Genomic DNA, 12,582 nt, shown 5'->3' on the forward strand with positions numbered 1-12,582 from the left:
CCATGGCTCACGGGCCCAGCTGCTCCGTGGCGTGTGGGATCTTCCCAGACCGGGGCACGAACCCGTGTCCCCTGCATCAGCAGGCGTACTCTCAACCACTGTGCCACCAGGGAAGCCCAGGACTCATTTTCAAATGAACTTTTAAATGTGAAATAATTACAGACTCACAGGAAGTTAAAATAATAGTATAGAGATGCCCCATGTACACTTCCCCCAGCTTCCCCCAATAGTAACATCTTACATAACTATAGTATAATATACAAACTAGGAAATTGACATTGGTACAATCGATAGACCTCTACTGGAGCTCTTTTTGAATCCTTTTGTAAATCATAGTATGCTTCTATAATATAATAATAATTTCTTAATTAATTAATTGTTTTTCCAGTGGCAAAAGATCTTTACTTAGCTTTATTTAACTTAAGGTGACTAATCAAGATAGTTATGGACAAAGGGGCTACCAGGTCCTAGCAGAGGAGAGAGTTCCAGGTTGTTTAAATGTAGTAGTTTGGTTTTTTTTTAAACTGAAATATATTTGACATATAACATTGTGTAAACTTAAGGTATACAACATGTTGATTTGATACATTTATATATTGTAATACGATTGCCATTGTAGCAGTAGTTAACACCTCTGTCATGTCGTATAATTATCAATTATTTCTTCTTGAGGTTGGAATAATTAAGATCTAGTCTCTTAGAAAGTTTGATTATATACAGTGTTGTTGTCTATATTCACTATACTGTGTGTTAGATCTCTAGGACTTATTTACTACTAGTTGCATGTTTGTACTCTTAAACAACATCTCTCCTGTTCCCTCACTCCCCAGTAAACACCAGTTTACTCTTTGTTTTTACAAGTTTGATGTTTTTAGATTCCACATATAAGTAATATCATACAGTTTTATGTCTCTGTCTGGCTTATCTCACTTAGCATAATGTCCTCAAGATCCACTTTTGTTGTTGCAAATGGTGGGGTGTCCTTTTTTCTCATGGTTGAATAATATTCCACTGTATATACCACATCCTCTTTATTTCATTTACTGCCGGGCCCTTAGGGTGTTTCCATATCATGGCTGTTGCAAGTAATGCTGCAATAAACATGAGAGTGCAGTTATCTCTTTGATATCCTGTTTTCATTTCCTTTGGGTATATACCCAGAAGTGGAATTGCTGGATCATATGGTAGATCTATTTTTAACTTTTTGAGCAATCTTCATATTGTTTTCCATAGTGGCTATAACAATTTACATTCTTGATTTACTTTAAGAAAATAACTTCTTAATTTATTGGTTTAAGAAATTTTGATTTCTAACCGGGCTGTTAAGTTATTAGAAGAGATGAGGTATTTTAACTGTATCCTATGCCAATTATCAATTTATTGCCTCTTGGTTCCAAATCTACCCTCTTACTTGATCTGCATTAGTGCAACTTTATGCATCTTCTTTGCAGCAAGCACAGTATTAAATTGTGCCAGTAGAGGGTGCTGGAGAGATACTGCAGGAGGGTGGGACTCTTCTTGGTTCTGGTGTGCTGTGATTGTTCTTGCTCTTGCTACAAGATTCTGGGACATCCAGTGCTGCTGTGCTCCAGCTGTGCACACAGTGCATGCATTCCCCCTGTGAACTCATAGTCCTGGTCCTGGCTCAGCGAGATCTTCCTGCAGCCCTCCAGATACAGACACTGTGGGCCTCAGGCTTTGTACCACTCTGCCTCTGAGCTGCCTCCGGGAGTCCTGATTTCCTTTGTTCACCTGCCGGCCACCCTTGGCTACCTGCACCCTAGAGGGTTGTTTCCTGTTTGCTTGTGGTCCAGCTTTGCCTGGGCAGTCCAGAAAACTTCTTTGTCATCCACTGGGCTGCAGTCATATCTTCTACAGTGAGGTCAGAATACCAGCTTTAGGGGGAGGATCTTCTTTCCAAGTTTGCTCTTCTTTGGGGTACTCTTCCTCAGCCTTAGGTTGTTCTTTAGAATTCTCTTTATAGTCACTCTCCTATTACAGAGAAAAATTTTTTATAATAAACTTTTCCTGTTCAGATTATTTCTGTGCTCTCTCTCCTATTTGGACCTAAACTGACAGTATCTAATTGAACTAGTATCTAATGAAATTAACCAGTCCCACAGATAAATTTTCTGATACATTTCTGGGGGAAAAAAGTGTTTATTTTAGATAGTCTTCTTAACTGATAGTCTTTTAATTGTCATAATAATGGCAAGGATAATAACCACTATTTAATGATTTCTACCATATGTTAACATCCATCCCAAGTGTTTATTGCATAGTGTTTTTCATACTAAAGCAAGGAATCCTATAAAGTAAATTATCTTTTTATTTACTTTTTTTCTTTGGCAGAGGGAGGAAACTAAAGCATGTTATTTTGCCTGCTAAGAAATAGCTAAGAAGAGGCAACATGAGGATTTGAATCCAGGGCTTTTTGCTAGTCTTCCTTAAAGTCTTTGTATTTGTCTCTTTTGTATGACTTTTTTTGGGGTAGGGACAAGGGGAGGTATTAAGTATCTATAGATATGATATAATTATTTTATATCACTAGTAAACACTGCTTAGTTACTAATATTTTGTTCTTATTTATAATGGCAGCATAGTTTTTTTTTTTTTTTTAAAGATCTTGGCTGATTTGAAGGGAAGTGGGAGGAATGACTACATAAAATGTTATTTTTATTTAGTAGGACTTTAGGCAGTTAATTATCAAAAGTGAAATAACAGGGGGTGCAGGTTCGATCCCTGGTCGGGGAACTAAGATCCCACATGCTGTGCAACCAAAAAAAAGCAAGTCAACAAAAGTTAAATAAGTCTTACGTGTGAATATTGTATTTGTGCTTTAAATATTAATTTGATTTTTTCTATTTTTAATATATTTTAATAAGTTTACCCATCCTCTTTATTCTCATATTGTTTTTAAATTATTCTTTATCTGTTTTCTTTAAGGTTTATATATTTAGGTAAATTATTCCATTGTACCATAGAAAATTGTTATGCTTTTGATAATTGATCAAAGCTTTATATGGCTTGATTCAACTGTTTTAAATGGAATCGAGCTTCTGAGGAATCCATATTATTTTACCCACAGATGATATTGTTTTGTATTAAATTTCTTTTTTTACTTAAAATGTAAATACCAAAATAGGGTTGTACAGAAAAGAGTTAACATAGGAGGACTGACACTACCATTCCTAAAAGGCCTGCTTATAAGGTTGGTTGTTGACTGGCATTTGGAAACTTGGCTTTCGGGAGGGTTTCCACCATTCCCAGAACTGAGAATAGTAGCTCACCGTGCCTAAACTTTTAGGACAAGCAATGTGGTTTGTGCTGAACACCAGCTTTCCTTCAGGAGTCTGGATTTTTGGTACATGCTAGGCAGAGGATGCCTATGTGACCAGCCCTGAGAAGAACTGAATCTCTATAAGCGTGTTGCATATGTGTCATGTAACATTTCATCTTTATTTTTCCATCAATTAACCCTAAAGCCATGCAAGATATGCAGAATTTTTGGTGTCTGTATGGATGCTAACTTGGTGTTAAAAGCTGTTTAAATCTCTGTTTTGAGTAGAGACTCACTGGGCAGTATGGAAGGCCAAATTTCTTTTCTAAATAATAGTGACAGTTGTAATAATAATTTATAATCGGCAACAGCTCTAGAATTTATGGTGTACTTTCCCTGTGAGTTTTTTCATTTCAGCTTTACATTAACATAGTCAGCCTATAAGCAAGTAATATTTGTGTTCCAGAAATGTGGAAAGTGAGACTTTAAAGTGTGTGACTTGCCCAGGATCACACAGGGAATTTATAATCTTTTCTACTGATAGGCTAGGGATGTGGCAGAGTATAATGTGTAAAAGACTCTGCAGTTTTGGAGTCATAGTCACGGGCTTAATAGCTTTGTGGTTTGGACAAATCACTTCTACTTTCCGGAAACCAGTTTTATTATTTGTTATATGGAGGTTGTTTAGAAATGTAAATGCAACAATATAGTAATGTCTGACAAAGCATTCAATAAACAGCTGCTGTAATTAATATGATAATTATTATTAATATGATAACACCATCATCCCATTCTTAGGAGGTTTGATTTCAAATTTTGGGTCAAGTTAGCTATTTGCTATATTATAAATAATGTTGGGTGTGTCTTCTCTCTGCTTTGTTAACATTCTGTACTTACAGCTATCGTAGAACTTACCGTACAGGTTGTAATTGTCCGTTTACTTATTTTCCTCCCGTACTAGACTGTGACATCCTTGAGAAAATAAGTGTAATAGCAGTTTGCTTTCTGCATTATTTATGGAGTTAATAAGAGAAGATTGAACGCTTTGAACTCCCCAATGAAACACTTAATATTTGCAATAGGTGCTTGTGGTGCTAATAATATCTATCTAATTTCTGACATGTTATTCATAATAGACCTTGCTTGTCTCTATAGGAAACCTTATGTGCTTTAATGAAATATAATTTTGGAAATGACTAATACAGCTTGATAGAAAAAAATTACTCAGTTTTAGTGCTGGAAGAATCCTTAGAGTTCATGTATTGTTACCTCTCCCATTTTCTAGAAGAGGAAGCAGAGGCCCAAGGGGGTTAGGTGCTTTCTCTAGGGTCGCACTGTTGGTTGGTGGCAGGATTTTTTATTTATAACCCAGGAAAAAAGCAGTGCATCAAAGATCATCAAAATAAGGTGATGTGTGTTCCCATTTGAGGAAAACCTAAATTTCCTTTTGCATTGGAGTTTAAGATAGGACATTATATTAGGAAAATTGTACCCATTTTGCTACTTACCTGTGAGTGCTTGACAAACAATATAAAACTTTAAATTTTCAAAACGAGCAAAAGAAAGGTAGGGAGGGTGCATACTAAACTCGTAGTATTGGTTCCAAAGGGTCTGAGATTAGAGAGAGAAAGGAGAAATTATTTTTTCCCTATACACTTTGGTATTCATTAGCTTTTTACAATGAGTATAGATAATAGTTTTGTAACTTAAAAACCATAATATAGAAAATAGTATTTTAAAACCCATGAGAGGTGCAAGCTGAAGCAAAGAATAGGGAATGTGAGAGAAGTCTTCTGTCCTCTTTGACCCGACTTCTTTTTTTTTTTTTTTTTGCGGTACGCGGGCCTTGCACCGCCGTGGCCTCTCTCATTGCGGAGCACAGGCTCCGGACGCGCAGGCCCAGCGGCCATGGCCCACGAGCCCAGCCGCTCCGCGGCACGCGGGATCCTCCCGGACTGGGGCACGAAACCACGTCCCCCGCATCGGCAGGCAGACTTCCAACCACTGCGCCACCAGGGAAGCCCTGACCCGACTTTTAAGTTGAGGGAACTAAATTTTATATCTGAAAAAGAATTAGCTCTTTTATTCTTATAAGGAATTTAAGGCAAACTTAGAAGAAATAGTACAATAAAGTGCATGATTAATTAGCATTTAATTTGTATAGACAGTGTTTATTATAGGAGTTCATAGCAGTTTAAAGGAATCATATTAAAATTATGAATATTAGATTATAATAATTTCTATTTTAGTAAGTTATATTTTGTTCACTGGTACAATAATATGTTTGGAATTTCCTCAGAACTTACTGACTTTATCTTTGTTATATACTTGATCTTTTTGGATGCCTTGAGCAAGGTATCCTCAAGTATTCACAGGAAGTATTATATATATGTTTTTACTATTTACTAAGCTCATATTTGGACAGGACTAATCTCTTGTCTTGTTTATGGGAAAAAAAAGCCATGCTACTAGAAAACTAAACCTTTGAAAAACAAGGATCAGATTAAGTATTGACTGCTCAGCTGCCGCTATTTTGAAACTTAAAAAATGGTATATTTAATTTGTTTATAGTCTTGTATAAAATGCTCCATAGCATACTTTTAAATTTTGGAAAGCTACAGTAAAAACACTGTTTTCTAGTAAGTGTGGGTATGCATTGTTGGCAGAGAGAGGCACACTGTGGACAGATCACATTGTCTCTCGAGTACAAGACCTACTTAATAGCCACATAAATTTGAGTAAAATAGCTTTTCTGGACTTTACGTTTCTTACCTATAAAGAAGAAATAACAATAATATCCTAACAAATATTAAAAAATGTTCGAATTAGCTGAATTTTAGAGTTTATGAAAATCCTTTACAAACAAAGTGGTAGTGTTGATGGGATTCCTAAAGCTTCCAAAGTAGTTAATAGTATACAGTATGTTGGGTAATATCTTCACTAATATAATAGCATTTTTAGTAATGAATTTCATATAACTTTTTTTTTTTTTTTTCAAACTGAGAATATAGTATTTCAAACTGAAGATATAGGCTACTCAGTGAACATGACTGTTGAGGGCCAGGGTGACTTTCTATTAATCTGGCTTGATGCAAAGAGAGAGTACAGTGTCTTATTCTAATTTTAAAAAAAATTTTCTTTCTTTTAATTTAACTAGGTTAGTTGATCTTGACCAGTATGTTTGGAGTAACTCTAAAGCAAATACAATCTCATTTTTACCCAGAAACTAATTTATATGTCACTACTGTATTTTGTTTCAGTTAACAATTTATGGCTATTTTTTATCACAGTTTCTGATCATTGGTAATCTTTTACATGCAAAAATAAAGATCTGGGAATTTAGGTAACTTATTTCTATGTGATTTTATTTTGTATCTTAATGAATTCTTATTTATGATGTTTCTCTAAAAAATGAAAGCTATTTGTCAGTACAGAGCTGAGATTGTATCGTTACTATTGAGGCTTTTGCTCACTGGGCTTCTATATATTCTTGATACCTTATTTCTCCTTTTTTTTCCCTCCCCAATATTTTCAGATGTTTTGGAATGTTATTAAGCCCAGGTCGAAACGTGAAGAACAGTGACATGCATTTACTGGATATGGTAATGAAAATCTTAAGCACCTTAACCAAGTATAGATGATAGTTATTTTATATTTTTAAAGTATTTTCTATTTTGAAATTTTGTCATTTTGTCAAAATTGTTTCTAACTTTCAGCTATCAATTACTATGATAGTAGTAATTTAATTTGGAACCCCAAACTTAAAATTACTTATGAGGGAGAGATTTAGGAAAACTTTCATAAAAAAAGCATATGCAAGTGGGAAACAAATAAAAAGATAATGTAATGAAAATATCCATCTATTCATCTGTTTGGCTTCTTAGGAATGTGTCTCTTCTTTGAGCCAAAATAGCAAATACATGATTATAACAGGCACAATGTTATAAGTGAATATGGTGCCTTTCATTTTTTTTAATACAATATTATTAATTTGAGTACCATGATGGATGCTTTTGTTTTCTTTAAAGCGTTTCCCTTTCTGAATTTTTCCTTCTTGATTACCTTTCATTAGCAAAGTATATTTACTTTAGGAGTGGTACTTATTTAAGGAATGCCCTTGAAGGTTAATATGTATTTAAGAGTTGGTATTTGATGTAAAAATAGCAAGCCATCTTAACTTTTAAACAGAAATACCTGCTAATATTGCAGTTAATGAAAACATTTACTCTGTGGTTTAGAAATGTTATAGGAAATAGTTATCTTAGTATAAGTATAAAGTTTTTTACTTAACTGAGATTTTTTTAGGTAGCACTACATGTTTTCTTCCTTTCAGCTGTATTTTGCAAATGTCAGTTAAATACCACAAATTATATCAACTTTTTCTTTGAGTTATTTCATGGTAACATCACATGGATTTTCTACTGGTAGTAGAATGGTTTATTCAGCCTTTTTGAGGACCTAATTTTGTGCCAGGTATTGTGTGAAGTGCTGGTGTTATAGACATGGTAAAACAGTTCTTACCATCTGTGGGTTCATAATCTTGTGATGGAAATAGATCTTTTAAGTATGTAATGACAGCAGTGGGTTAAGTGCTCTCATAGAGTTGGTACAATGAGCCACAGAAATACAGAGGAAGCACTGCATGGGTAGGTAAGGTAAGGATAACCAGTTACTTTAAATGTGAAAATGAATTAGGTATTGGTTCATCTCTCTTCCCTGGCTCTTTACAGCATATCAGTTATGCAAGTGGTTTTACTTAAGGCAGGACATAGCATTTTGGAGCCCTGAAAATTCCGTGAGGAGGTAGTTTCAGGGACATTAAACACTTATAAGCTCCTAGATCCTAATTAGAATGATTTTTCAGAGTTTAAAAGATTAAGGTGAATCACTGGCAAAGATTTTTCTGTGAAACCTAAATTTAGATTATAGAGTTACAGACCTGGCATGAACTTCTGAACCCCTTAGTCTTAGTGTCTTGCTTGTGGTGCAACCCTCCACCTTTAAGAGTCCATATTGATATCAAAGGACTTGTCAGCACTGAAGCTCCTGGAAAGAGCGGTGGGCTTACCTGTGCCACAAATAGTTGGTCAAGTTGGAGGGTTTATATGTACAATTATGAGCAGTTGTGATTTGTTATTACCAGTGCTATTAATCTTCATGCTATCTTTAATACACGGTTATTGAGCTTTAGCTAGATTACATCTAATAAAAAGGAACTTGTTATCTTATAATGAAGACTATGGGACAGTTCTGATTATTACAGGTTATACCTTTGTAATCACCTGAAATCATATTCCTTGTAACTTTGCCTAATTAGTCTTAGTTCTGCCCTTTAGAGCCAGATGTTAATACTTTTTCTTCTATGACATCCAAATACGTGTACACTTTGAAAACAAATTTCACCTTGCACTTTATTCTGACAAACTTTAAAAGTGTTTAATTATATTTAATTTCAGAATTTGTGAGACTTTTCTATTTGACTTGAATAATTTTTAAGCAATGCTGACTTTCTTCCCTGAATGCTAAATAAGCCAGATGAACTGAGACTTTTCTATAAATTTATAAATTTTGTTTAATATAAAATCTACATGAAAGAGAAAGTTATACTTATAAATGAAATATATTTTTTAGTCAAATAGCCAAATTACTTATATATATATCATACATAGTCTGTAAATAAAATCATATATAAATAAAATTAGTTAGGTTTTTTTGTGGGTACAGATGACAGACTCTCAATTTTCTCCCAGTAGTGAGTGAGAATAGTTTGGTGAAGATACTTGTAGTAGGAATAAGGAAATGAGAATTTTGATTCATAGCCATTGATACCTAGGAAAAGCCTAACAGGAATGTACCAAAAAGCTGAAAACTAGGTAGAGTCAGTTTTCATGGAACTGGAGCACAACTTAAAGTCCTATACAGCAGAAACTAACACAACATTGTAAAGCAATTATACTCCAGTAAAGATGTTAAAAAAAAAAATCAAGTCACAGAAGACTAAAAACAATGTAATACCATTTTTAGAAAAACTCAGAAGCAGGTAAAATAAAATAATATTTAAAAAAAAAGTCCTAGAGACGCCACAGCAAGTTTGTGGATCTTCACAGTTAACTATTTATTGACATTAGGCTAGTAGCTGGACTCACAGAAATAAAATTTACATTGTAATCCAATATACTTGTAATCTTTGTGGATAAAAAAAGCTAAAGTAAAATTTTTATGAAACAGTTCTTAACCCTTACATGTGTGATGAAATCTGCAATTTTTTCCCTCTACTTGACTAAAAAGTCTGGTCACAATCCACTAAATTGATTTTATGATCCACAAATGGGTCACAAACTGCTGTTTGGAAATCATTAGCCTGTCAGCTCCATAAAGTCAGGACCATTTTTGTTTTGTTTTCCTTGCTGGATACTCACAGGTATAGAGCATGACTCACAGTGGGCTCATATTTGTTTAATGAATAGATGGATTAGCATGAACTTACATTTTTAATTTTTATTTTTTTGTGTTATCTCCTCCTTCTGATGCCATCTGTGTGCTTTACCCTGCTGTCTGCCTACTTGACCTCATAGCTTCAGCTTACTCATAACTTGACAGTAGTTCATTCATGGCTTAGTATGAATTAGCATGATTCTTCAGCTTATGTTTCCATTGCAAAGTGTCATATTCTCATTATATTTCCCAGTTTATTTTCTTAAGAAGAGGGCATCTGGTGGTTCCAGCCTGGCCTAGTTTGGGCAGAGGCTTTTGTCGTCCAGATGTCCTTTACCTGATGTCCCGGATCTTGTCAGCCTTCCTGGGGGAGCCAGGGCATGCAGAGGAGTCAGGAAAGAAGTCTAGAGCAAAGATTGTGACAGTATCTTCATAAGGGGATGGGAGCAAGCCAGGCTATGTAATAGAAATGTCTAGTTCAGTATCAAAAATGACTTGATGAAGAGAAACTTCTATTGAGGGTTTTTGATGTGTAAGACAGTATTATTGTGGTTGTATGTTGTGAGGGCTAAAAAGAAATAAAAATATGCTTAATTTGGTTGGGCTGTTTTGGTTACAAGAAACAAAGATTCACTTAGAGCACCTTAAAGGCAAAAGAGGTTATTGATCTTCATGAAATTGTACCTAAACCTGCAAAGTGGTCTCTATCTGGTCTCTTCCTGTCTGCCTCTCCTGCCATGGGCTTACTCTTTCTGTGAGACTCTTTACTGCTGCCCCTGTTCTCTCAACCTCTGGTGCTGCGCCCCCCCCCCTTCTGTCTTTCTGCACCTTCTTCTCTCTCCCTCTCCCTGCCTCCCTTCTTTCCTTCTCTTCCCTCTTTCTCCCTCTCCTCCCCTTCTCCCTCCTTGCCCTTTTCTCTCCCTCCCTGCCTCTTCTCTGCCCTTCTCTTTCCTCCCCTTCAACTTGCCTCCTTTGTATCTGCCTTTGTTTTTTGACTACAGGATTAATTATTTTTAAGGATTTTTTCGGTGTTTGTTTTCTCCATTTCTCTCTTACCACTTAGCAGTTTCCTAGTACTCTGCTGTTCTTTATATATTTTTCCCTACATTAAATTCTGTTATAACTTCGTTTTGTATGTGGCCTGACATCACCTGACTTCTTATCAAAACCTTTCAGCCCCACTGCTAACTGCCCACTTTCCTTGGTATTTGTTAATTGAAAGAAAGAACTTGACTGGTCTAGCTCATTTTTTTGGACTCAAGCATAGCACGAGCTCTTGTCCAGAAATGGACTGGACTTTTTTGGGTCAGGTGCTCATTCTTGTTCTGAATGTCTAATTAGACAGTAGAGAGAGAGGATAGGCACATGGAAGGGAGTGAGGGAGAGAGAGAAAGATATGAATATATAAATGTGTTGGAGGTACTGAGTGGCTTTCCTTTACATGGCCCTGAGTGTATTTCACTTCTGGAATTCAGGGTCCCTGCACTTAAGCTATACAATCTGATTAGTGAAATATCACTAGTACACTAGAAAAATGTACATAGTAATTGCCAAATGACTACAGTAATTTCATGGGGATTCAGAGAAGCATCTGTGTGGGGGAAATATTGGAAAAAAAGTTTTTTCTCTTTTATTTTTAGTCTGACCCTTTTCGTACTCTCCATTTATAATATAAGGAAATCGGTACAGAAAATTGAAAGTACTGTGGATAATACTCTTTTGCACGGGCACATATTTGTATGCGTGTGCTGTTCTCCCACGGGACAACCTCTAAGCTCCCTCACACTACACATACACACACACACACACAAACACAAGCTATGTGTTGCCTTGCTTTCAAGGCCACATATAGTTGTGGAGTTGCTGCTTTAGCGAGAGTCAAGAGCTGGCTTGGTAAAAGTCTTAAGGAGTGGAGGAAATGAAGAGGAAGAGGAGAAGGAGAGAACAGAAGGAGAATAAGTATGAGGGTAGAGGGAGATAGTTAATTACCTTGAGTGCTGATTACAAACCAGTATTAGTCTCCTAATATTGATTTATGATTGTTAGAAAGTGTACCTATATCTGGCATATAGGCAATACAAGTATTAACTTTGAAGGTATTCATTGTGATAAAGTACATTAATATTTTAAGAATATATTAAAAATTAGAACATTAGAAGAAAAATCCTAACCTATTTTCCTGTGATTAGCTATTAATTCAGTTTAACTATCTTCAGTGAGATCCGTAATACAGTTTTAATAGAAACTTCCTATATCCTGTATGTGTAGGTATGTGAAATTTTGACAACCAGCCTAAGATAAAGTTAAATATAACTTCATACCAGTATTATGTTTTTGTGAGTCAGCATGTAAGGGCATACCTCCTTTTATCCAAGAGTATGTGTCTCTAAATAGAAACTCTGGAGAAAGCTGTAGGAGAATTTAATATTTAAAGAAATGCTTCTGTGGGATGAAAAAAATTTACAAAGAAAATAAGTCCCCTGTTTGTGAATTCAAATTTTAATAAATTGGATTGCTTAAAGTAAGGTATAATTTAAAATGATGATTTTTTGATGTATATATTCTCAGTGATTCCTGTTTGAACTTTTATAGGAATCCATGGGAAAGAGCTATGATGGGAGAGCTTATGTTATCACCGGCATGTGGAACCCCAATGCACCAATATTTCTGGCACTTAATGAAGAAACCCCAAAAGGTGAATTTTCTTAAAAAATTCCTTATTATTTACTTTAAAATTTACATTATGGACAATATTGTTTTGCCATGTTTAAAAAAAATTCTGGTGCTCATTTTAAATGCAATTATTCTTGTTTTCATGCTTTATACATCTATGGGGAAAACCTCCACTATTCAAAAGAAAGCCCCCC

The 12,582-nt window shown here is 35.2% G+C and overlaps 1 protein-coding gene across 2 annotated transcripts in view; it reads left to right on the forward strand.

Annotated features, from left to right (window-relative positions):
* Window positions 1-12,582, forward strand: part of RABGAP1L (RAB GTPase activating protein 1 like) — a 619,828-nt gene that overhangs the window by 37,432 nt on the left and 569,814 nt on the right. For both annotated transcript variants that reach the window (XM_065882769.1, XM_065882778.1), the window contains exons 7-8: window positions 6,816-6,882; window positions 12,308-12,410. In XM_065882769.1, coding sequence (XP_065738841.1) covers window positions 6,816-6,882; window positions 12,308-12,410 — 170 coding nt within the window. The remainder of the gene's footprint in view (window positions 1-6,815; window positions 6,883-12,307; window positions 12,411-12,582) is intronic.

Source organism: Phocoena phocoena, chromosome 1 (genome assembly GCF_963924675.1).
Source record: "Phocoena phocoena chromosome 1, mPhoPho1.1, whole genome shotgun sequence".
Taxonomy (NCBI): Eukaryota; Metazoa; Chordata; class Mammalia; order Artiodactyla; family Phocoenidae; genus Phocoena; species Phocoena phocoena.